General features: G+C 40.2%; 1 protein-coding gene across 1 annotated transcript in view; it reads right to left on the bottom strand.

The window, feature by feature from the left end:
* Nucleotides 1–628: 628 nt before the first annotated feature.
* The window catches only part of ZDHHC15 (zinc finger DHHC-type palmitoyltransferase 15), a 97,493-nt gene continuing 70,672 nt past the window's right edge, over nt 629–27,449 (bottom strand). The window contains exons 11-12 of the mRNA XM_040999639.1: nt 14,251–14,330; nt 629–1,320 (exon numbers count right to left, since the gene is read on the bottom strand). Of these exons, the coding sequence (XP_040855573.1) occupies nt 14,284–14,330 (47 nt within the window). The 3' untranslated portion in view covers nt 629–1,320; nt 14,251–14,283. The remainder of the gene's footprint in view (nt 1,321–14,250; nt 14,331–27,449) is intronic.

Raw genomic sequence — 27,449 nt, 5'->3', positions numbered from 1 at the left:
TATCAGACGCTTGTAAGTCTCACTGATCTCTGTAAGAGTTGGTGCTTTTATTGTCAGAAGCTGGGCACTTGAGTGCCAGTTGAAAAATAAGAAATATCAATAGTCCTAGGTATTATTAGTATAAAGATGCGGCATTAGTGTCCATACTCATTGATTCAGGCACTGGAACTGAAAGAAAGGCTGATTATAAATAAATGGGGAAATGGATGTAAACTGTCTTAATGGCTGAGCCACCACTGAAGGTAAAAAAAGAAAAAAAAGATTGGCGTATTACTGTTCAGTTATCACTATCTGTACATTAACCCCTGCTGTGCAAACACAGAGCTTTAGTGCTAATCCACAGGCTAATGTCAGCTGTGAAACTTTACCCTTTTGAACAGTATTATAATTAAACCTGAATTTCACCCTTAAAATCCTTGAGAACACCTATAGTCTACAACTTAGGCGTGTAGTTTTTCTTTCATGATGAAAGTACTCTATAAAGACTAAAATAAAGCTAGTCAGGCAAGACTTGAACAAAAGTAATTGGAGAATTTTACCACAGCCTGGCATTAAAAAAAAAAATCTTTAGAACCCTAATTATTATGTTTAATAGAGTGGAAGGCAATCTGATCTGGTCTTCTCTATTCGCTGTGGTGCTTTCAGGAACTTGTGTGACAGAGAACAGATTTTACATTGTTATTGAATTCCCAAGTTGAGCACCTTGGTCACAGTGTATTGAATCTCCCCTCTCAAAATTGAGATACCTGATATGGGGACAGGTCCAAGTTCTGCAAATATTGAAAATGCTCCAAAGGCGAAAAGCATGAATACGTAAAAGCCTTTGTGTATTTCAAACCTTGTTGTTTTTTTTTTCACAAGTCTTAGCAGAATTCTGTAGAGATATGCCGCACACACACACCTGTTTATCAATGCACATGCACACAAACAGCCAACGCTTTGTAGTCTGCTTCCCTTCAGCACCCAAAAGACCCTACAGATATGATTGCTAGTCTTTCTGGGGGAACTGAAGACAGCAAGGAAATCTCATGAATTTCCTTCTACCTGAAAAGATGAATAAAAAGATAGACTTTACATTTAGGCTTTTGTGCATCGGAGCAGGAAAAAATGAAGAGAGAACTGTCTTGAATTAACTGCTACCAGATTGAAGTTCAGTCAGTAAAGGAAACAAATGGTAAAGTCCTGAATTGTCCGCCCAGCAGGGACTGGATGGGATACTTTCAAATCCTGAAGCTTTCAATCCAGCATGGTGGCTTTGCTTTGAAGGTTACAACGGTTCCCGGCACTGAACTCTGTAAGCCTCATGGGAAATGGTGGGTCCTGAAAAGGGAAAGAAGAAATTCATAGGTGAGCTGAGCAGCTGTAATCATTCACGTGGCAACATGCATTGGACAATAATATGCCATCATTAAAATTACAGTTATGAGCAAGATGGATCAGCAGTGAGACATTACGTGATGAATACAGGAGACAACATTATACATACAGTGTTACAGTCATTTTTAAAGGAAAACACTGTACATGGAGCAAAAAAATAGGAAATGCACGAAACTGTTCAAAGTTTGAAATTATCCATAAATAATTTAATTTCTTTCCCCCTTTCTCTTTATATTTTACACATTGTTTTTGGGAAATATTTAGTAATTTGATAACTCAAAACCATTCTTTTTGAAATCCACAGGAAATAATCTGAGTTATGGAATTGGACAATTCTGAATTTGAATTTAGCTTTGTCACTTGGTGTCTCTGCACAAATAACATTAGTGAGACTTAGTTTCTTTATGTGTAAAGTGGGCATAATAAATCCACCTAAAGGAATAAATGGGATGTAGCAGGCACACAAGTAGCTGTTATAAGCCATCCCAGGCTTTTTGGAGAACAACTTTGTCATATACATGAGTATTTCAAAAGTTCATAGCAAGATATTTGCTTCTAGGATTCTACTTTGTGTAAATGGTTATGAATAAGGAAAAATGTTTATGTTCAATGAGCTTATTCATATTCTTGTCATTATAGAGATAAATTGTATAAAATGTTAATGTTTATCAGCAGATAACTAGCTAAATAAATAATAGCAAGCTTTTCAAATAAATAAATACATCTTTTAAAAAAGAAAATGATGGAATGGATACAAATGTTAACAAGATTTATATTTAGGTGGTGGGATTCTGACTGATTACAGTTTCCGTCATAATTGTTCTTCTTTTATTATGAACATGCTTAATACATTTTTTGAGATGTAGCATAAAACAGTGTTAAAAGTGTTAACAGTGTTTACACCATCAGGTGCTTACAATCAAAATGTCTCATGAGTGATCTATTAATGAATCACAAGGACTCACTGAAAAAGACACAAATGAATAAGAAGTGCGGCTTAATACACTTTTAAAATTAATACTAATGAGAATGATCATCTTCTGGTTATCTAAGCAATGTGTTGTATCATAGAATACTTGGAAAATAGAGAAAAGGCTAAAACATAGGAAAAGGACAAAGAAAAGGATAAAGAAAAATATTGACCAATAAGGTCAAGAGACTTTTTGCCATCCTGCCTCCTTCTCATTCACTTGTTCAAAAATATTCATTATGTACTTTGTGTCAGGTACTGTGCTAGGGGCTAGGACTAACATGTGAACAAAACGTAGTTGCTGCCCTTAAGAACCTTTCAAGATAGTGTGAGAGCTAAACAACTAGTACAGCTATTAAGACACAGGAGAAAAGGGTCTTGCAGTAATATTCTAGTAGCAATCCAAAGGCACATACAGTTCAGGGGCTGAATATGTGAAGTGGGAGCTGAAACTGCTGGATGACTGTTAGGCAGGTTACTGAAGGACCAGTGTGCAGAAGATGGGAAGTTGGTGACAAAGCATCCCAGTCACAGGAGACAGCAGGGGCATGTTTGACAAACTGAAAGAAGTAGTGTGCAGTGCACACAAGAATTTGCAGGTAGGACTCATTGGGAAGGAAGTGTTACAGTTGAGAATTAGGAGAGATGAGCTTGGAAAAGTGAGCAAGGGCTAGATCATGCAAGACCTTGTAAACTGTTAAGGATTTCAGAGTATGCTGAGAGGCCAGTGGAAAAACCAGGAGCAAATTAGTTATTTTATTTTATTTTAATTTCTCCAGTGGCAATATGGTGTGTGTGTGTGTGTGTGTGTGTGTGTGGAAGGGAATCCCTGTGCCTATGGAACTGTATCATGAAAAATAGTAATACAAAAAAAAATGGGTATGCATTGAGAGAGGGACAAGATTGGAGGTAGGCAGATGCGATGTGGGACACACTAGGCTAGGCTGCAGCATATTGTGGCACACACAAAAACTGGGACTAGGGGCCGCCCTGGCTAGGCTGAGCCATCCAAAGGTATGCATGAGGCTCTGGTCTGTGACAGGCTGGGCTGGGCTAGGCTGCACTACCCATCAGTTTGCATGAGAGATGGGGCTGGGCACAGAACTGACCAGACTGCTGTGTTCACTGATATATGAATTGGTTGGTGCAGGTGACAGAGCACATCTGACCCTGCACTGGAGAGTGCACACAAGAGTCAAGTTTGGGGCCTGGCATGGTAGCTTAGTGTCTAAAGTCCTCATCTTGCATGTGCTTGGATCTCATATGGGCATCAGTTCTTATCCCGGCTGTTCCACTTCTCTTCTAGCTCCCTGTTCGTGGCCTGGGAAAGCAGTCGAGGACAGCCCAAAGCCTTGGGACCTGCACCCACATGGGAGACCTGGAAGAAGCTCCTGGCTCCTGGTTTCAGATTGGCTCAGCTATCATCGTTTTAAATTCCCCAACGAAATCATTGAAAATCCCAGGCCACAGAGAACATCGTAACATATGGGATCTGACCTTGGAATGCCTGTGTCGGGTCTGAGTTCATGTGCAGTTGCTAATGTCTGTAAAGTGACAGCATATCTAGAAGCACATGGGGAACATGACAGCTCATCTAGGCCAGCAAAAGATGCTGAGTGCCTCATCAGAGGATGGAAAGCAGAACAGGATGAACCACTCTCCTGGCCAAGCTTTGCAACATGTTCCTGGGCCTGTGGATTCATGGTCAGATTTGGCCTTGGAAAGATTTCTCAACCCTGGTGCAATGAAGCTGGCAATATCTTAGTACTCAAGTAACACCTTTATAGAATACTCTTCTCCACATCGGGGTCTCCAAGACGTCATCAAATGACTGGCTCCTACACCCCCCCTCCACTGCAGACATAGAAGAAAAACAAAGGAAACATTTGTCCCACCTAACTTCCTCTATGACTCAACCCTTTCCACACTAACTGCCCTAACCCTTTCCACACTAACTGAACACCCGCATGGATGTTTATCCCTCTCAACTATGTAAACAATATTAAAAAAAGATTGGATGCAGGGAGACAAGTTTTATGTGTATAATACATATATAATATATATGCACAACACTATACTGGATGGTGTATAGTAGAATATCTTTGCAGTTTTAGCTTGATTTTCCTGATGTCTTGTCATGTAGCATTTTTTTCTTGTGGTTTTTTTTTTTTTGCCATTTGTATCTTCTTTAATAAAGAGTACATTCAAAGTCTTTTCCCATTTTTTGTTGTGTTGTTTTTTTCTTACGTTTGAATTTTAGAGTACTTTACACATAACAGATATAAATCCTTTACTGGATATGCATTTTGCAAATATTTCCTCTCGGGGAATATGTCTTCTTATCCCCCAATTATTGCTTTGCAGAGCAAATATTTTTAGTTTCATTGAGCCACAATTTATAATGTTTTTCTCTCATGTATCTTAATTTTGATATCACATCTAAGAACTCTCTGATTTCACACGCTTAAGGTGTTCTGTTTTTCTCTGAAAGTTTTCTAATTTCACATTTTTAAGCTAAGGTCTCTAATGTATTCTGAATTAATTGTTGTATACCTTGTGTATGGTGTGAGAGTACTCAATTGTTAGAGCACAATTTGTTGAAAAGAATATTTCCTTCATAGAACTGCCATTACATCTTTGTATAAAAATCAGTTGACTTGGGGCAGTATTGTGTCATAGTGGGTTAACACACTGCTAGTGAAGCCAGGATCCCATATCCAACTGCCAGTTTGAATCCCAGCAGCTCTTCTTCCCATCCAGCTCCAGCTCCCTACTAATAAACCTAGAAAGCAACAGGTGATGAACCAACTGCTTTGCCCGCTACCACCCGTGTGGAACAGCAGGATGAAGTTTTAGTTCCTATGTACAGCCTGGCCCACCCTGGTCACTGTGCCCATTTAGAGATGAACCAGTGTATGGAAGATATGGATGGAAGATTGTTTGTCTCTGTCTTGTTGACTTTTATATAAGTAAACAGAAATCTTGGGGGGCGGGAATCAGTTGATTTTATTTTCATATTTTCTTTTTTTATGTTTTTTTTTTTAATTGGAAAGTCAGATATACAGAGAGGGGGAGACAAAGATCTTTCATCCATTGATTCTCTCCCCAAGCAGCCACAATTACCTGAGCTGTGCCAATCCAAGCCCAGGAGCCAGGAACCTCTTTTGGGTCCCCCATGAGTGGGTGCAGGGTCTCAAGGTTTTGGGCCATCCTCTACTGCTTTCCCGGGCCACAAGCAGGGAGTTGGATGGGAAGTGGGGCCATTGAGATTAGAACTGGCATCCATATGGGATCCTGGTATGTGAAACGTGAGGACATTAGCCAGTCAGGTACCATGCCAAGCCCCATATTTTATTTTTGATTCTGTTCCACTCCACTGGTTTATGGGTCTATCTTTTTGCCCTTATGTAATGTCTTAAGCAGTATAATCTTCATTTTGACTACTATAGCTTTAATTCTACAAATGTGTTTTTCTTTTTTCAAAATTTATTTTAGTTTTCCATAAAAGTATTAGAATTGCACGCCCAGCGCAATGGCTCAATGGCTAACTCCTCATCTTGCAAGAGCCAGGATCCCATATGGGCACCAGTTCATGTCCTGGCTGCTCCACTTCCTATCCAGCTCCCTACATGTGGACTGGAATGGCAGTAGAAGACGGCCCAAAAGCTTGGGACCCTGCACCCACGTGGAAGACATGGAAGAAGTTCCTGACTTCCGGTTTTAGATTGGGTCAGTTCTGTCTGTTATGGCCACATGGAGAGTGAATCAGCAGATGGAAGATCTTTCTTTCTGTATCTCTTTCTCTCTGTAAATCTGCCTTTCCAATAAAAAAAACTTAAATCTTTAAAAAATATTTTAGAATCAGAGCCAGCATTATGGTTCATCAAGTAAAACCTCTTGTGACAACAATACCCCATACTAGAGAATCAGTTGAAATCCCAATTGCTCTGCTTGTGATACAGGCCCTTGCTAACGCACTTAGGAAAGCAGTGGAGGATGGACCAAGTGCTTTGGCCTTTTGTAACCTCTTGGGATACCCAGGTGGAATACTTGGATTCTTGCTTTAGCCTGGCTCATACCTGGCTGTTGTAGCCATTTGGGGAGTGAATCTGTGCGTCTGTCTCTCCTTCTCTGTCACTCCACATTTATAAATAAAAGAAAAAAATCTTAAAATTTTAGAATCAGCTTCTCTATATCTGCAAAAAAAAAAAAAACCTGCTGGAACTTTGTCTGGCACTGCATTAAATTAGAACTTAATATGGAAAGATTCTGTTGTAGCTACATCGAGTCTACTGACCCATTGACATGATATGTCTTTGCATTTACTTATACCTCTGGGTTTCATCAATGTTTTATGGGATTTCCTATGCAGATCTTGTGTAGGATTTGTCAGCTTTATATCTGGATGTTTAACTTTTGGATTATAAATAACATGTTTAAATTTTGAGTTATAAACAGTGTGTTTTAATGTATTTATTTATTTATTTGAAAAGCACAATGACACAGAGAGAGAGGGTATGAAAGGGTAAGTCAGGTCAAAGCCAGGAGCCAGGAACTCCATCCTTGTCACTCATAGGGTGACAGGGACTGAAGTACTTGGGCTATTTTCTGCCTTTTCAGGCGTATTAGCAAGGACTTGGATTAGAAGTGGAGCAGTAGGAATTTGAATGTATATTCCGATATGGAAGGCAAGCATCCCAAGTCATGGGTTAAAGCACTGATCCACATGCTTGTGCCCTATGGCTTAGATTTTCCAATTTCCAAATTGTGCATTTCTAATGCATAAAAATACAACAGATGTTTGTATGTTTGTTCATCTTGTGCACTGTGAACTTGCTGGATTTTAATAGTTTTTGCATAATCTTTGGATTATCTGTATACATGGTCATATCATTTACCAACAGGGATAGTTTTATTTCTTTATTTCCAACATAAATATCTTGTCCTTATTTATCTAACTCTATTGCATACGGAGGACTTTAATTATGATATAGAATAGTATTGATATAAATGAATACTTGGAAGTTTTGATTAATGGTGGAAAGAACTGCCAGTAGGTGGGTGGCAAATAGTGAGGACTTATCAGGTCAATCTAGGCTAGAGCAAAAAACTCAGTTGTAATCAGCGGCAATCAGTATTTTATACTGCGCTGTGTCAGTGCTGTGTCAGTCATCCTCAGCAGTCTGGGTATAAGAATGGGGAATCTGGAGATGAGCATGGTGCCTCAACAGGTTGTTTCTCCACCATCTGACACCAGAATCCCACCATATGGCACCAGAATGCCAATTAGGTACTGTTTTGTGTCCTGGCTGTTTCTCTTCCCACCCAGCTCCTTTTTGGCCTAGGAAAGCAGGGAAGGATGATTCAAGTCTTGGGCCTCAGCACCCATGTGGGAAACCCAGGGGAAGCTCCTGGCTCCTGGCTTTGGACTAGCCCAGCTCTGGAGCTAGGCAGTCATTTGGGGAGTGCATCGGCAGATGGAAGATCTCTCTGTCTCTCTTTCTGTAAATCTGCATTTCAGGCAAAAATAAGTAAATCATGAAAAAGAACGGGGAATCTAGAATTTGGTGTGTTGCTAACAAGGAAATAATAAATGAGGTAAGAATATGGGCAAAAGAGATTGGATAAAGAAATTGTTTAGATTGGATAAAGGAAGTAATTCATGTCATTAAAAAATCCTACTTCCGCTATATCTCCTTTTAGTGTTTTTCTATGTATGAGGGTATATCTTTTAAAAATATTTATTTATGGTCTCAGCCCAATAGCCTAGTGTGTCCTCGGCTGCATGTGCTTGGATCCCGTATGGGCACCAATTGGTGTACTTCCCATCCAGCTCCCTGCTTGTGGCCTGGGAAAGCAGTCAAGGACGGCCCAAAGCCTTGGCACCCTGCAGCTGTGTGGAAGTTCCACAAGAAGCTCCTGGCTCCTGGCTTCGGATTAGCTCAGCTCTGGCTGTTGTGGCTACTTGGGGGAATGAACCAGCAGGATGGAAGATCTTTCTCTCTGTCTCAAGTCTGTAAATCTGCCCTCAAATAAAATAAAATAAAAATACATCTTTTTAAAAAGATGTATTTATTTATTGGAAAGGCAGATATACAGAGAGGAGGAGAGACAGAGAGGAAGATCCTCCGTCCGGTGATTCACTCCCCAAGTGAGCGCAACGGCCGGTGCTGTGCCAATTCAAAGCCAGGAGTCTCTTCCAGGTCTCCCACACGGGTGCAGGGTCCCAAAGCTTTCGGCTGTCCTCGACTGCTTTCCCGGGCCACAGGCAAGGAGCTGGATGGGAAGTGGGGCTGCTGGGATTAGAACCGGCGCCCATATGGGATCCCGGTGCATTCAAGGCAAGGACTTTAGCTGCTAGGCTACGCTGCTGGGCCCAAATAAATACATCTTAAAAAATATTTATTTATTTGAGAAGCAGTTAGAACGTGAGAGACAGAGACAGACAGAGGTTTTCTATCCACTGGTTTATTCTCCAAATAGCCTCAATGATTAGGTTGGCCAAGCTGAAGCCAAGAGCTTCATCCAGGTCTGCCCGTGGGTAATGGATCCCAAGTACTTGTGTCATCTTCCAATGCTATCCCAGGTACATTAGAAGGGAGCTAGATTGGAAATGGAGCAGTGGAGACTTGCACCAGCACCCAGATGCCATGCCAGAATTGTAGGTGGTGGCTAGACTTGATACACCATAATGTTGGCTCCTATAGATAGATGTATTTTACTATTGAAAAGTTTTAAATTAAAATTTAAAATGTATTTTTATAATATTGTCTGTTTATCTGTGTTGTAACTTAAATATTTGGTTGCTCAATAGTATCCCATTTTATAGATATATCACATTTTATTTATCGGTTTATTAGGAGATGGACATTTGGGTTGTTTCTACTTTTTGGCTGTTGTGAATAGTGCTATGGACAATCACGTTCAAGCTTTTGTGTGCTCATATGCTTTCATTTTTCCTGTTTATACACTGAGTAGAACTTCTGGGTAATATGGTAATTACATGCTTACTATATTGAGGAATTGTCAAAACATCTTCCAAAATACCTGCAACATTTTACTTTCCTGCCAGCAATGTATAGAAGTTCTGATTTGTTCATGTTCTCACCAACATTGTTGTTATCTGTCTCTTGGATTATAGCCATCCTAGCAGATGTTAAATGCTATCTCATGGTCATTTTGATTTGCATTTCTTGAATGACTGAGGAGCATCTTTTCATGTGCTTATTGGCAATCTGTGTATCTTCTTTGCAAATTTCTTATCAGACATTTGATTTGCAAATATTTTCTACCTACAAATCACATATTGTATTATTTCAATTACACGAAACATCAAGAACAGACACATCTGTAGAGAGATGTATACTAGTGATTGCCTAGAATTGGGTTTGATAATAATGAGGAGTCACTGGTAATATGTATGGGGTCTTGTGGCTAGCTAATCCTCCACCTTGCAACACTGGAATCCCCATGGGCGCCAGTTCATGTCTAAGCTGCTCCACTTCCCAACCAGCTCCCTGCCTGTGGCCTGGGAAAGCAGTAGAGGACGGCCCAAAAGCTTGGGACCCTGCACCCGCGTGGGAGATCCAAAAGAGGCTTTCAGATGAGCTCAGCTCTGGCCATTGCAGCAATTTGGACATCTTTCTCTTTGTCTCTCCTCTCTCTTAAATTTGCCTTTCCAATAAAAATAAATTAGAAGAAGAGCTCTTAAAAATATATAGTTTCTTTGGGAGGTAATCCAAGTACATAAGATTGGGGGAGTCATTCGGCACAGTGGTTAAGACACTGCTTGCCATGTCAGCATCCCATATTTGAGTGCCTAGGTCCAAGTCCTATTTCTGTTCCCAATTCCAGGTTCACATTAGAACCCTGAGAAGCAGAGGTGATGGCTTAAGTATATGGATCTCTGTCACCCACATGAGAGACTTGAATTGAGTTCTGGATTTCTGGCTGCAGCCTGGCCCAAAACTGTGGCTGTATGTGGAGAGTAAGTCAGCAGATGAAAGGTCTCCTCTCTCTCTTTCTCTGCCTCTCATGGAAATAAAAGTAGATTTAAAAATATTTGAAAGACAGAGTTACCGAGATGGACATATTTTATTGATCTACTGATTCATTCCCTAAATGGCTGCAATTACCAAAACTGGGACAGGATGAAATCAGTAGTCTAGAATTTCATCCTGGTTTCAAACGTGGGAGCAGGAGCCCAAGTACTTGGGCCACTCTTTGTTGCTTTCTCAGGTGCATTCACATGGAATGCAAATATTGCAAGTGGTAGCTTAACCTACTGTACCACAACACACGTTCTGAAAAACAGTTTTGAGGACATGTACTTAAATTGATTGTGGCTGTGGTTGCAGAACTCTGTGACTATACTACAAACCACTCAATTGCATGCCAGTATTGTGGCAGTGCACATTGGGCTGCTGCCTGTGATGTCAACATCCCATATGAACAGCATTTGAGTCACAGGTGCTGCACCTCTGATCCAGCTCCTTGCTAAGGGCCTGGGAAGGCAAAGGAAGATGACCTAAGTGTCTGAGCTCCTGCCAGTCATGTGGGAGGCCCAGATGGAGATGTCTGGCTCTCACTGTCTCTCCCTCTGCCAGTAATGCTTTCAAATACATAAAGCTAAACAAAACAAAAGAAATTCAAACTGCATTTACATAGCTTATTCACACAAACCTGTTATTCTTCAACATAATGACTTTTAAGGACTGCACAATATTGCATCATAATAATGTAACAATTGATTTCACCACTTCTGTATTGCTACACATTTTGTTTCAGATTTTCTGTTGTCATAACAGCAGATATATAGCTTTGCAGATCTCTGATTATTTCATTAAAATATATTGCTAAAATGGAGTTAGTTACCCGATAAAATTATATGAACACTTTAAGGTTTATACATGCTGCCAAACTCTCTCAAAATGATCAATGAATCTAAATTTACATCATCAGTGCATAAGAACACCTGCTTCAATATGTCCCTGCCAACAGTAGGTACTATAATTTGTACAAAATGCCTCATTTAATGGGCAAAAATATGTATTTTACATTACCTTAATTTGTATTTCTTTACAATGAAGTTGAACTACTATCCTGTTTATTCCTTGTTTTTATTTTTTAATTTTCTTTTCCCATTCTTTGTCTATTTTCCGGCTGCTGTAGCTTTCTTTTGCTTATTGATTTGCAAGAGCTTTGTAAATTAAGGATGAGAAACTTTGTGTGTTGGGTATTTTGCCAGTGTTTGTGAAGCTTGTCTTTCATTTTTTAAAAGAATTATTTATTTTCATTGGAAAGGCAGAGTTGCAGAGAGAAGGAGAAACAGAGAAAGATCTTCCATCCGCTGCCTTGCAGGGTCTTAACAGGGTGTGCATCAGCAGAAGAGTGAAATTGGGAGCTAGAACTACGCGTCAAGCCTAGGCACTCTGATCTGGGATGCAAGCTTCTTAATCTCCACTTTAACTGCCAGACGACATGTCTGCCCCCATTCTTTTTGTTAATGTAAACACTTTTCAAAATAAAATGAAGGAACAACTTGCAAAATACGTAATAATTTATAAATCATTCTCTAACTGATGGACAATGAAGTGGTTTCCAGTTAAGAACTTTTACAAATATCACTATAATAATTATCTGCAAATATATTTTTTTAATTCTTCATATTCTGGTAAGCTTTAAAATATTTCTCTCACTCTATCCTCCTATGTTCCCAAACACCTTTTTATTATGATCAGAATATGTCTTTGCTGTTCTCCTCAAAACAAATCTGCTAATGAGTTTCCAGTGTCCTGGAAACAGCATTGCTTAAAGGCAATTTTGCTTATATAGAAAAGCATATAAAACTGTACTTGATGGTTCAATATCAGTTAAAGATGTTCTGCAAAAAAGACTTACACAGTCATGTAAGTTTGAAAAATGTTTATATTAGTTTTGGTGGCTCACCAAGTTCCTTAAAACATTAGAAGTCCTGGGCCTGGCGCAGTGCCCTAGTGGCTAAAGTCTTCACCTTGCCTGCGCCGGGATCCCATAAGGGTGCTGGTTCATATCCCGGCTGATCCACTTCCCATCCAGCTCCCTGCTTGTGGCCTGAAAAAGCAGCCGAGGACGACCTAAGGACTTGGGACCCTGCAACCACATGGGAGACCCAGAAGTTCCTGGTTCCTGGCTTTGGATTGGCTCAGCTCAACAAGTGCAACCACTTGGGGAATGAATCAGCAGATGGAAGATATTTGTTTCTGTCTCTCCTTCTCTTTGTCAATCTGCTTTTCCAATAAAAATAAATAAAATCTTTTAAAAATATATTAGAAGTCCTGGGCCCGGCGCGATAGTGTAGTGGTTAATGTCCCTGCCTTGAAAGCACCAGGATCCCATATGGACGTCAGTTCAAATCTGGCTGCACTGCTTCCCATCCAGCTCCCTGCTTGCGGCCTGGGAAAGCAGCAGAGGATGGCCCAAAGCCTTGGGCCCCTGCACCCACGTGGGAGACCCGAAAGACACTCAGGGCTCTTGGCTTCGGACTGGCTCAGCTCTAGCTGTTGCGGCTGCTTGGGAAGTGAACCATTTGATGGAAGATATTTCTCTGTCTCTCCTTTCTGTATATCTGACTTTGCAATAAAAATAAATAAATCTTAAAAAAATTAGAAGTCTTGGGCCTGACGGTGTGGCCTAGCGGCTAAAGTCCTCACCTTAAATGCGCTCGGGATCCCATATGGGCGCCGGCTCTGGTCCCTGCAGCTCTGCTTCCCATCCAGCTCCCTGCTTGTGGCCTGGGAAAGCAGTCGTTATCATCGGACAGGGAATCTTTCTCTCTGTCTCTCCTCCTCTTATACAAAATAAATAAATAAATCTTTTTAAAAAAGAGATTTATTTATCTTCATTGAAAAGTCAGATCTTCCATCCGATGATCCACTCCCCAAGTGACCACAATGGCCGATGCTGAGCTGATCCGAAGCCAGGAGCCAGGAACTTCTTCCAGGTCTCCCACATGGGTGCAGGGTCCCAAAGCTTTGGGCCATCCTCCACTGCTTTCCCAGGCCACAAGCAGGGAGCTCAATGGGAAGTGGAGCTGCCAGGATTAGAACCGGCACCCATATGGGATCCCGGCACATTCAAGGCAAGGACTTTAGCTGCTAGGCCATGCCGCCGCGCCCGAAGATAAATAAATCTTTAAAAAATTTTTTTTAATCCTACTTGCACCATGATTTCCCAAATTTATTCTCCAGAGCAATTTTTCTCCACTTCAACGTCTGTTAAGTATTTCATTGAAACCGTTAGCAAAATGCTAAAATAAGTGCACAACTAAGATGAGAACCACATCCAACTGAAGTCTAGATATTACTACCACACAAGCTGTTTTGCTTAAACATCAATTATCAAGGGTTTGAATAAGAACAAACATTTAATTCTTCCTTCTGTTAAACCTGGCTTTTAAAAATGCAGTGCCATAATGGAAACGGCAGGCCATGAAGTCAGTGAGTTTAAGGAGGACCTTTTTTGGCCTCTTAGTAGGTAAGAGTAGATTGTTAACTGACCACAGAGTCAGACAAAAAGACTCTATTTGTAATTGCTATCATTTCAGACACCTGGCATACACCAGGGCAAGATTTATAATTCACAGTAGGAAAACAAATAACCCGAATGGGATGGTTGGCTGGGGACCCCTGGCGACTGTTAGTACAAGTGATGTATGTATGAGTTTGTAGGGAAGGAGGGCATCTATTCCCAGTACACTGCACAGAGAAATCATGTGTTGAACTTCTGCTTTTGTGTGCAGTACAGAGTGAGGAATTTAACAGTTTTCTCACCAGGGTAAGAACTTAGTCCTTTCTGAGTTCTGCTGCAGGGCTGCATCTTAGCAGTCCATGTGGCACTGAATGTGCCTCCCTGAGAATACTGACCTGTCTGAGAGATGCAGGAAAAAGTGAAAACTGCTATGTTTCCGTTTCCACAGTAAGAGACGAAGAGGCTTCTGGATAATCTGTAACATTGAAAAACGCGGGTGAGTGCCATGCTTGGGTGTGTCCTTGAAGAGGTTCATGTGCTGGAAGCTTGATGCCTAGTGTGGCAGTGTTGCTGAGTTGGAAATCAACTAGGTAGAGGTGGAGCCTAGTAGAAGGTCGGTCATTAGGTTGCCTCTCAGTGAAAAGGTGACTGAAGCTCTTGCGGGACCCCTGTTACTTCTCAAAAAGCCAGGTTGCTCTAAAAGTGAGGTCAAACTCCGGGTTTTGGCCCCTTCTGCATGTTGCCATTTCCCTTGCCATTTTGTCATGCAGCCTGGGGGCCCTTACCAGGACACCTGTGCCAGACTGTTCGGATCTTCCAGCCACTAGAATTATGAGTGAAATAAACCCATTTACTCTATAAAACATCCAGCCTCAGGCATTTCATTATAGCAACACAAAACAGACTAAAAACAGTGATCACATGCCGCTCTGTCTTAACTGGGTGGGGGTATTCATTCATGGACATATTTTTTCTGCCTCGTCTAATCCCTGAAGACAGCAGACAGCTAGAAAGCTCTAAAGACTCGTGTGGTACACAGAAGCATTTGTAACCAACCCAGATATTCACATTCCAAGAAGAGCCAACCTGTTCTAGTATGAACTACGATTATTTTGTTTATCCCCATTATCTGATCTGTAATACTGGCTGGCATTTGACTTAAATAACTGTGCTGACAGCTCAACATCATCTGACTTTAATGGAATGTTTTGGATCTTACTATTCACAAAATTACCTTCTCTTGCTATTATTCCACCGGACATAATTGTGGTGGCTATTATAGTGCTTTAGGTGCCGATGTGTTTCTACAGAGGAATGAAATATTTAGAAAATAAGAGGCTTTGGGTTTAACAAGCAACATCATTTATGGTACAAATGTTTTGTTTCTGACCTCTAGCTTTTTAGGAGAGCTGAGTACACTCTAACTCAGCTGGCTTAATGTGCAGATAATCGCTTTCTTCACACTTTCAGCATAACAATGTACTTGGCTCTTTAAGACTGAAAAATGTTGACAGTGGGTCAGTCCCCAAAGTTTCAACCTAATACCTTTTATGAAGTTAATCTACCACCCAGGGTGCTCCAAAAAGTGTGAGGTCTAGATCCCTAAAGACAGAGGCAGCCAGATAGGGGTCAGGGGTTCTCTTGCCCCAGCAGATTGGCAAACTCTCATACCGCTGAGTTAACCAGACACACGGTTGTTTGCTTCTAGAAAAGGTGAAGTAAAAGTGGCTGTGAGCATGTGTGAACTAATGGTCTCATGGTGGGTGCATCGTTGCATTTTTTCAGGAATCCCAGATTTACGGGCTTCTTAAAAAATGATTTATTGATTTAAAAGGCAGAGAGAGGGAGAGAGAGGGAGAGACACCAGAGCTGACCCAGGCTGTAACTCCATCCACATTACCCACATGGGTAGCAGGGACCCAAGGACTTGAGCCATCTTTCATTGCTTAGCATGGAAATGGATCAGAAATGGAGCATTTGGGACATGAACTGGCCCCCATATGGGATCCTGGCATTGTAGGTGGTGGTTTTATCCACTCTGCTCTATGCTGTGCCCCCTCCCAGGTATTCTTTTTTAAATTTTATATTTAATTGACACATAAAAATTGCATGTTTACAGGATATTGTATCATGTATCTACACATGTAGATAGTAAGTATTGTCCAATCTGGGTAATAAATCCATACTGTCAAACAGTTAACATTTTCCATGGTTAAAACAGTCAAAATCCCTTCTTCCAGTTCTTTTTAGAAAAATATGCAATGCTTTGTTATTAGCTATAGTAACCCAACCATGCCATAGAACACAACTTCTTACTCCTATCTAACTAAATGTTAGTACCAATTAAGGGATTCTTGTCCATCAGTTTGAATAGAAAGCAGTTGTTTGGGCCCAGGTTTTCACTGAGGGAGATACAGAGAATAATTCATTTTGTCAAACCAAGAGAAAAAGGCACAGTAAGATTTAAGTATATATCTTATTCTACCTATCCAATATTCCTACCAAGAAGGCACCTGACAAAAAGGGAAAGATAACCCTGGAAGTTCAACGAACTTCCTTCCTTGCTGCTTTGGAAAAGTGATGCTAATTAGCTCCTTGCTGATGATTGTCTCAGAATTTTGTAGGTTTGCTTTTGCAGCATTACTTTCTAAAAGTTGGCTTTAAGGAATTGCTTGAATGAGTTTTTCTTTTTTCCACTGCAACTTGTACTCATTTTGTTTTGGCACAGAACACTTCCTCCAAAAAATTATTTGAATAAAAATCATGCTCTGTAGACATTGAGGGCTGAGATGGAAAACCTGACTGTTGACATTCTTAATGGTTTCACTCCCAGGTTACAAGGTACTCAACCTGTTGAAGACTAAATTGAAAAATGCAGATGTTTCAGAAAATCAAGCAACTCCCTGCTGATGCATTTGGGAAAGCAACGGAAGTCCTGTGCCATTTACATGGGAGATCAGATGCAGTACCTGATCTGCCTCAGCCGTTTGGAGAGTGAATCAGCAGATGAAATATCTATGTCCTGCTCTCTCTCTCACCCTTCCTGTCACTCTGCCTTCCAAACAAATGAAATAAATCTTAACGTTCCTGTCACAGTCACACTATATCTCTTCTCCAGAAGGCTCTTTCCTTCTTTCCAGTCTCTATCATGATGTTATCTATCCTAACAACATGTAGCTTAAATTCTGTTTTGTTTTTAAAACTTTTATCACTAGAGTCCATATTTTCTCCCTATTCTGATAGACTTGGGTTTAAGCCTCACTAACAAAATCAATCACATCCTTATCGTTTGCACCAAACAGTGCTTAGCACAAGGCTAAACTGACATTAGAAATGTAAAACATCAGTTTTCGGGCAATGAGCTCACCAAACACTATGTTAGATTTATGTGTTTTTCTTATCTTTCCCTGTACAGATTACAAGTTCCTTTAGGGCAGAGACCCCATTTTATTTATTCTTATATCCTTCCAGAGTACCTTGGCTGAAGTGTAGTCACAGGAAATTCTCTCTGAATTAAATAGATGGTTTGATTAGAGGTTTGCATTATTTAAGGCATACCCACCAAGTCAGAGCTAAGGGTTAGACAATGTTAGGTAAAGCAGAAAAACAGCACCCATGATATTTGTAGTAAATTTTCTAGGGGCTGAAGGCATGGGTATTTCTCTTTCATCTAGAAAGATTTCCCATGTCACCTGGAAAATGCATACCAAGCCAAAGAAGTGCCCCAGGTATTATGTGTGATGTTTTCAGGGATGCGGTGTGTATTCCTATTCCTGAGTAAGGGAACATGCAGAATAGGCTATCGTCAAAAAAATGCTAAGTAAAGTGATTAGAGGGGGCAAGTAGATATATAGAGAATACATTAAAAAACAAAATTGGTTTGGGGCTGGTATGATGCAGGTTAGTCTGCTACCTGGGACTTCAGCAATACCGTATTGGTTTTTGTTCAAGATCCAGCTGCTCCACTTCTGATCCACCTCCATGCTAATAAGCATGGGACCCATACAATGCCAGCAGGTTGCATATTTTGACCTATTTTGACCCATACAATGCCAAAGTCGGTCCCTGTGGAACCAGTGCAATGCATTGAGCTCAGTGAGTTCTCGCCAAGCTCAGCACATGCACAGCTCACTGTTATCACGTGTAGTCTTAAAATCTTTGCCATACTGGAAGAAATGGTGCCTGATGTGATGCTACTAGAGTTCTGCTGGCAGTCAGGTCTGAGGGCTGATTGGACCTATCTTGGGTGGAACTTGTAGGATGCCATGTTGTTGCAGTTCACTGAGCCAGAAATGAGTTCACTCCCAGCTTAGTGCATGTGCAGTACTGTCCCATAGCCTTTGTCTCCCTATATAAAATGGCACCCAATTCGGCTCTAGGAAGCAGAGTGGGCTGTCAAAACCACCCTGTTTCCATACTGCCTGCCTGGGGCCTGCTGCTCTGTCTCTGCTCCTAATCAAATCAAACAGACCAGCAGGATGAGCTGTTCTTTGTCTGCAAAGTTCTTTGTCCCAGTGAAAGCCTGTTCTCACCTTATTGCTGGTGGAGTTTCGGTTGCTGGTGCAGTTCAGATCACCGTTGGCTGAATGCCACTGGGATATCAGTCACTGCAACCCCACACCATTGTACACGCTGCTTTCCTGTGTCTGGCAGTCTCCAGGTACCCCTCTGCCATTGTTCTGTCCTCTCCTATTTCCTGGAATGTGTCCTCTCTGCTTCACCCTGGCTAATGTTCCTCCTTCTGTTTAAACGTGTCCTTACCCTATTCTGCCATCTTGCTTCTCCATCCCAGGCTATGGTTTTATCCATGCTTCCCATCCTTCTATATTTGGTGAAAGAAGCACAGGAATTGAGATAATTTCCTTTCAAGTGGATGTTAAAAAGTAAATAGAAGGTGACTAGACATTGTGGCACAGTGCATTAAGATGCTACTTGTGATGTCAGCATCTCATACCCAAGTGTAGATTCAGGTGCCAGATGAGTTTCTTCTGATTCTCCTCCTTGTTAATGTTCCTGGGAAGTAGCAAGTGATGGCTTAATTAATTGGGCCCCTATCATTCATGTGAGAAACCTGTATAGAATTCTTAGCTCTTGGCTCCCAGTTTTGGCATGGCCCAGCCCTAGTCATTGAGAGAAGTTGGGAAATGAACTATCGGATAAAAGATCTTTCCCTCCCTCCAGATTAGAGAAACTCAAAGTCACACAGTAAGCGACAGACACTACTCCAAAGTACAAATATTTAATCAGTGTACCACCCATTAGCTCTCCTTTACTAGTTGTGTGACATTGGAGTTTTCCAATTCAGAGTTTTCTCATCTATAAAATTGGATTATTTTATGTTTACATCATACAAGTGATTATGATCATTAAATGTGACAAAACTTGTAAATCATGAATGTTTGTTGTACCATTTGAGTCACTCTAGTGATCATTTTCTATATGCAGCTCTATTTTGCAACAGTTGCAAAGAACATGGAAATGAAGGTGACAAGGTCTCTTGTCTTCAATTACTCCTATCGAGTTTTCTACTGCCCAGAGTTTTTACTGGAACAAGGCTACTTTCTTCCTGTACCCCTCAATGTGAGATCTCATGAATTACAACTTGGGAATTTCTTTGTAACCTTTGGCCCCTCGATTCCTTGGCATCATCTAGATCCTACCTAACCTTAAGGTTCAAATTCTACCCCATTTGTGAAGCTTTTCATGACTAGCTTAGTCCATAAGAAATCACCCTTTCCTTTGAATTTCTAGTGCAAACTTTATAATTCTACCCATTTGATCAATAACATATCCTACATCGTGTTTCCTTAGGTAAGTTCATGGATGTGCCCTATTCACCAAATACATTTAATAAGTGTTCGTTTCTGATTGATTCCCTCATGTTCCTGTTATATTCTCGGTCAAACAGCTAGATACCTTACTCCAAATGATACTGTTTCCCATATGTAGGAATAAGAGAAAATAGCATTTTGGAAAAGATCCTCTTATCTTAACACCCCAAACATGCTACCATAGTATAATCATAGGAAGATAAGTTTTGAAGGTGTTAGTACAGGCCAATATATTTTGAATTCCTAAATAGAAAGCTGACTGAATTGACTGAAAATCCTAAATTGACTGAAGCTAAGGACTCTACTGCAGTTGGCCCTACCTATCACAACTATGCATGGGAATATATTAAGGCAATTTGGTACCTGTGAAGAAGCACAATCTTTGAGGCAGAAACTGTGGATTTAACTTAGGGCTGTAAATTCTGAAGAAGTGTTTAAAAGTTTCTAAGGTACAATCAGAGGTCTGGTTAGGACTCAAAGATCAAATGATAAGGTTAAATTTTTCAAGCAAGATTCAGTGGCTGTCTCTAGCTGGGAGGTAATTGCACAGAATACCATCCAGAGGTTTCTTCTAAACAACAAAGCTCTTGATGTGAAAGGCCTCTTGTCTCTGAACCAGAGCTCTTGTGGGCAGGATATACTTGGAGAGTCTGAGTTGTGATGAAGAGAAGGGCTCTCACCAATCCTCTTTGAAGGTCCAGGGACTACAGCATTCTCTGGCAGATGATGGAAGTATACTTTGACACGAGTATCACTTCATCATCTTCCTGAAACAACATTTCCTTCATGCCACTGTGCACAAACTTTCTGTAGTTCCCTATCATCCTCAGAATAAAGTTCTAGGCTATTTAAGGTCTGATTCAATTTGACAGTTTACATGCTGAATTATCTAACAATGGGCTCATTTGGTCAATAACATCTCCTGTATTTACTGTTAGGCATATCTTTGTCTTATTTGCCAAGCAAGTCTAAGACTGTTGAGTTCAGAGAATACACTCATACAAATGCTCCTTGTGGGGCCGATGTGATTGCCTTAGTAGCTAATTGTTAAACCCTAGTTTATTTCTGTTATTATTCTAACAGGTTATTTGTCATGGCAGCAAACACAACCAGATTGAAAATAAATCAGAAACCTCTTCTACCTTGAGCACTACTAATGGGTGTCAAAAAAAAGTTAAATCCAAACGAAGGAGTAAGAAATTAGGCTATTTATGCAACATCTAATTCATTAGAGTCTGAAGTCAATATCGTTTCCAGAAAATTGTCCAGCATTTAACAGGAAAGAGACTTATTCTTCCAAATTCTAATTATCATTTATACTAGAAGTTTCTAAACAAATTCCAGCAAGTTTTATTTTCGTATTATAGAGATCATTTTACTAGATAGTATACCTCTGGGGTATACTCTGTTAAAATTATCAAAATAAATTAAAAAGCTCATTTCCAGTCTAATCAGCCAAAGATAAAAGCAATTTCTGCTAAAGATCTTTTACTGCTGAGTTCTTTTAAAATGTTTTCCTTGTTACAGTTTGTACAACGTGTAGTGTAACTGGAATAGGTTGTACATAACCTGGGACTTGGTTCTTGACCTGGAGCTTTCCACTGGATTCTCCAACCAGGCTGATGAAATAAGTAGGTGAGAAGAAGGAAAGAAACTGACTTTCCCCTCTTTGCTAGGAAATAAAGGAACTAAGTCTGATGGATAGATATCACATCATTACAACTGGCAAACACTGACCTTGGGTACTTCTACCAAAGTTTAAACTGAGTTCAGTTCCTGTCAGGAACCACAAAGTAGATGTTACTGGAAAACTTTTTGATGATTCAATTTGTGGGTTCAGGCAAAGCAATTGATGAAAGGGAGATTGCCATGAGTTTAGGTTTGTCTTAGAAAACAGGAGGAGCTGGAGAGTTTTCTGTAAACTCTGGAAACTTATGATTCTCTTTCATGGCTATGATACATGGCTCAGGTAACTTACTTCCTCTGTAGCTTGGGCAAATTCACACCAATGATAGATACTTCATGGGACAGTGTTAAGGAAGATGTATATTACCACATACTTTAAGTTGGGCTTCTCTGTGGGAGGACTCCAATATAAGGACAGCAGGTCACTTGAAATTGCTTATCGGAGTCAATATAAAAACAAACCTCTTATGCCTCCTTGGTGAGATCTTCAGAGTGAATTTCCCTAACAAGTGGGCTATATTTCTATTTACCCTTAAGTATTTCTTGATGAGAACATCTCTGGAGCCAGGTAATACATAATGCAATCAGCAGCGTTGATAAAAGAGCTGCTCCCAGATGACATTAGTACGATGACAGAGTAAGAGATCCTGGCCTCCCTTCCCCCACTAACAAATAGAAACAATTTGTCAGCTATCCATGAATTAAAATAACTCTGGAAGGACTCAGGAGTCCACTTCAAAAGCTACAGGCACACATTGGGAGGAAAAAACCCAAGAATTACTACACAAAAGGAGTTGAAAGGACAATATCATTTTTGTTTGCATCACCCCATCCCCTAAGCTGGCACAGCAGGGAGACAGAATAAATTTAACCAAGGATTTAAAAAAAAATCTATACACTGAAAATTATCAAACAATAATGAAATAAATTAAAGAAGACACAAATAAGTGGGAAGAAATTTTATGTTCATGCATTAAAAGGATGAATATTATTGAAATGTCTATATTAGCCCAAAGCATTCTACACATTCAATGCAATTCCTGTCAAAATTTCAAGGGAATTTTTAAAAAGTAACAAAATTTATAAGGGACCACAAAAGATCCTGGACAGTCAAAGCAATCATGAGAAAGAAAAACAAAGTTGGAGGCATCGTAATATCAGATTTCAAATTATGTGACAAAGCTATAGTAATAAAAGCAATACAGTACTGACATAAAAACAGACACATTGACTAATGGAACACAAAACAGAGTCCAGAGGTAAATCAAAGCATATAGTCAGCTAATTTTTTTTTACATGGGTAGCATTAATTTATAATAGGGAAAGAATATTCCTTTCCATAAATGCTGTTGAAAAAACTGGATATTCACGTGGAAAATAATGAAACTGAACCTTTATCTTACACCACACACAGAAAAAATAAAGTGGGTAAGAGATCTAAACCTAAGACTTAAAACTGTAAAATCTCTGCAAAATAATGTAGAGGCAAAAAATTTTGACAATAGTCTTGGCAAGGATGTTTTTGGGACTATATCAAGCTGATATAACTATATCAAATATATATATGTATATATATATATAGTTCCTATGACATGGCAAAGGAAATAAACAAAATGAAAAGGCAGACTGAAGAATAGGAGAAAATATTTATGAGACACTTAAGGAGCTAATACCTAGATACAGATATTTTGCAACTGCTGACACAATTGCACAGCAAAAAGAAAATCAACAACCAAATTAAAAATGGGCAAACACATTTTAAGGTGTATAGCAGCCGGTTCTGTGTATAAATTAAAATTGAAATGTCAATGAAGTAGTCACAAAATGTGGTTAAGAACTTGCATTTTTTTTAACATATTTGTTACTCAATACCATGTCAATTAATTTCATAATGTTGTAAGTTGATGTTGATGTTATGTTGTGGCTTTTAATTAATCGGGATGATATTCTGCCAGCTCTGCTTTCAGACCAGAGATGGTTTCCCCAAGAAACTGTTGAATTAACCTGGACAATAAGATGCTGGACTCTATGTTTGCAATGAGAGAATCTTGACTGAATTTGAACTGTAATACTGCAACAAGGTGGAGGAATCCACCATGGGGGGAGGGTATGGGAAGGGGTTGGGGGAATCCCAGAGCCTATGAGACAGTGTCACATAATGCAATGTGATCAATAAAAAAAAATACATATTTTAAAAATGGGCAAACGACACAAATTTTGTCAAAGAATAAATGCGAACAGCCAACCAGTATTCAACATACAAAAGTGCCTAACATTAACAATCATTGTGGTGCTACAAATTAAAAAAACACCTAAGAAATCAATTCACATCTTATAGGATCGCTATTGTCAAAAAGTCAAAAGATAGCAAGTCTTGGCAAGGATGTGGAAACAGGAAATCCTTTACACTGTTGATGGAAATGTAAATTGGTACAGTCATAATAGAAAATAACATGGAGGATCCTCACAAAATTAAAAACAAAACTATCATTTGACTCAGCAATCTTTTCAGGGTAGATACCCAAAGAAACTGAAATCAGCATATCACAGAGACATTTGCACTTCCATGTTTATCGCAGCACTACTCATAATAGCAAGATATGGAAATAATGGAAATGTTTGTGAGTAGACAAATAAATTGTGATATACAAGATTATTATTCAACTTTTTTTTTTAAAAAAAAAAAGAAGGGCTGAAACCCTGCCATTTGCAATCAAATGGATAAAATTTGACATAAATTAGCACAAACTAACATAATACATGATCCTTCTTATGTGTGGATCTAAAAAAAAACCACATAGAAACAAGACAATAGGATAATGGCTATCAGCAGGAAGTGAGAGAAATGGGAGATTTAGCCAGTGTTTTTAAAGTGGCAGTTATGTAGGGTAAATAAATCTAGAGATCTAAAGTGCAACATTGAGACTACAGTTAATAATATTGTACTACTGCCTACTGGAAATTTTCTAAGAGAGTTTATTTTAGTTATTCTTACCACACATGCATACAAAATAAGTATGTGGAATGATGTAGATGTTAAATTGCTTAACTCCAGTAATCACTTCATTATGTATATGCACATTTACTTAACAGGTTATTGTTACTACTATATTATATTATTTCATATATATTTTAGAATGGTTTACGTTACGCAATGTATATCATTTATAGTAAGCTAAATATTATAGTTTGAGCTAGAAATCAAGCCCTGGCATCAATCCTTAAAAACATAATGTTGCATGCCTTAAAATTTTAAAATCAATAAATAAAGTATACACATTTAAAAAAAAAAACCAAAAAATTACATTATTGTAAATGGAGAAAGTCATTTCCCTCTGGTGGTATCTGTCAACAATTCTGTTAAGTTCACTGCCTAGGGAATATTGGCTGCGGCTATTTCTGGATTGCCAGGGATACTGTATCTCAAATAAATGTTCAGAATCAAAGAACTCAGCAAATAATGTGAAAGGAGAGATGATTGGAAAACAGCATAGGCTTTGTCATTTGGGGAAACAATAAAAGAATACAAAATATTCATAAAGGTATTAAAGCCATAAAAACAAAAGATAATTTCAGAAATCAGCTCTACCAGAAAATACTAAGGAACCAGAGTTACTTCCACTGAGAAGGCTGGAAGAGTTCTTCATGGGTTTTACCCACAGGGAGGCTTTGACTCGCAGCAGTTTGCATTTAATCGCCATCCTGAGAATGATACTCAGCTTATTATTCACGGAACCTTTGACAGGGCCATAAACATCACCCACTCAATTTGGAGGAAAGGGATCCCAGTTTTGAATAGAGCAGAAGGACATGATACAATCTCTAATATTTTTATTTAGGCTACAGAAAAACTTACACGAGCAAAAACAGTAATAAAACAGACATTTCTGGATCACTTCCTCAAAGTCTAAAACATAGTATCAAGTCTCTTAAAAATCTTTACAAAGATGCCCATTGAATCTGCTCAGAAGCCCACATGGATCTAACGCATCCTGCAAGGCAGTGGATCACGACTCAAGTGCTTGGGCCCGTGTCACCCACATGGGAGACCCTGAAGGAGTTCTAGCTGTTGCTGGCATCCAGAGACCAAATCAGCAGATGGAAAACCTCTCCCTGCTTCTCAAGTAGAACAACATATGTGGAAAAGTAATCTTTCCATAATGTGATGCTACATGCACACTTAAAGGGTCTTACCTATCAATTCAAGACTCAGAAAGGTGTATTTTCACCATAGCATTATCTCAAACCAGGTAAAGATCCAATTAAGTCAGGACAAGGCACTTGGCACAGGGCACTTGGTACAGCCATTAAGATGCAACTCAGGACACCTGCATTCCATATTGGAGCGTCTGAGTTCTGGACTCTGATGGCTCAAGTAGTTGACTCCCTCTAATCCTAATGAGACAACTGGATTAAGCGTCTCTCTCTCTCTCTTTTTCAAATAAATTAAATATATTTTTTACAAGACTCAGCAAGTCCCTGATTTCTTCAGAATTTGTTTCTTTTTATATTAAGCTTTTTTATTTCAATTTTTATTTTTATTTTTAATATTATTTACACAGTTGAGTGGGTTGCATGCCGGCATGGGCCTCTGACTAGTGTGTGGAGTGTCAGATATGGAGGAAAGTGGGTGGGACAAATGTTTCAGTTTTTGTTTTCTCTTGTGTCCACTGTGACGGGAAGAGAGGTCAATTCTTGCTGACAATCCAGATCAACACCTAGGGATGGGGGAAAATCATTGGATGACACCTTAGACACCACACCCTGGGGAAGAATATTCCCAATGTATTACTTGAGTGATTTTGAGAGTTCTGAGACACTTTCAAGTTCATTGCACCACGGTTTAGAAAACCTTTCCAACGTCTGTTGGCTGGGAGTCCACCTTAATGCAATCACAGACCCAGACATTTGTTGCAAAGCTTGTTCAACCTGTTCTATTTTCTGTCCCTTGACCAGGCACTCAGTGTCCTCTGTTGGCCTAGATGAGCTGGCTGTCATGTTCCCTGTGTGCATCTGGGCATGCTGTCCACTGCACAGGGATCAGCAAATGAGGAGGCCCAGTCCTGATACATATACTCCAAAGCCAGATCTTGTGATTTCACTTGTGGCCAGGGTTTGAATTCAAGAATCTGGTTGGAAAGTCCCCCAAGAAACCTTGCCTGGGCTGATCTCAGACTTGACTCGTGTGCACCAGCTAGTGCAGGACCAGGTTCAATTCATCACCTACACCAGCCAATGCACATATTGGTAGATGTGGCTGTCTGGTCAGTTCTGCCCCCAACTCCATCCCTCAGGCAAACCTATGGATGCCACAACCCAGTAAGGAAAACCCCCAATCACCCCTATCAGACCCACAACCAGCCCCAGTTTTTGTGTGTGTTGGTATATTCTGTGGCCTAGCCTGGACTGTCCTTCATTCCATCTCACTTTTGTGAGTACCCATGGGTGCTTTGGCTTAGCTTAAACCAAAAAGCCCCCAGTCCTGAATGACATGTATGCCAACAGTGTTACTGCTTTGTCCACCCCAGTTTGCGCCTAGCCCTGGATCTCATGCCTACCAGCAGAAGCTGCAGCCTAGCAGGGGAGTGCCCACAGTTCCTTTATCAGGCCCACTGCTAGCCCCAGATTTTCCACTTGCCAGGGAGTACTGCAGTCCAGCCTAATATGACTAGCACCCAGTTCCGGCACATGTCAACAAAGGCTGCAGCCTAACGTGGCTGGCCTGCATTCATTCTGGTTCTTGTGCACACCAGTGGGTATGGCAGCCTAGCCAGCTTGGTCCATGCCCAAACCTAGTTCACATGCCACCTGACAAGTGCTACAGCCCTGTTTGAACCAGCCCACACACAGCCCCAACTCTCATGCTCACCAGTGGCCTAGCAAGGATACCCCCAAAGTTCTCCTATCAGGCCCACCCCCAACCCTAGGTTTTGCATGTGCCAGAGGGTGCTATGTCCTAGTCTGGCATGGCCCATCCCCATTCCTCGCATGGTGGGTACTGTGGCCTAGCCCTAGGGGCCTACATCCAATCCAGCTTTTGCCAGTAGGTGCTATAGCCTAGTCCATTCTGGCTTATC

Source organism: Ochotona curzoniae, unplaced genomic scaffold (assembly GCF_017591425.1).
Source record: "Ochotona curzoniae isolate NIBS_2020 unplaced genomic scaffold, NIBS_Ocur_1.0 scaffold_1852, whole genome shotgun sequence".
NCBI classification, from domain to species: domain Eukaryota; kingdom Metazoa; phylum Chordata; class Mammalia; order Lagomorpha; family Ochotonidae; genus Ochotona; species Ochotona curzoniae.
This window is presented reverse-complemented; position numbering and strand designations above follow the sequence as displayed.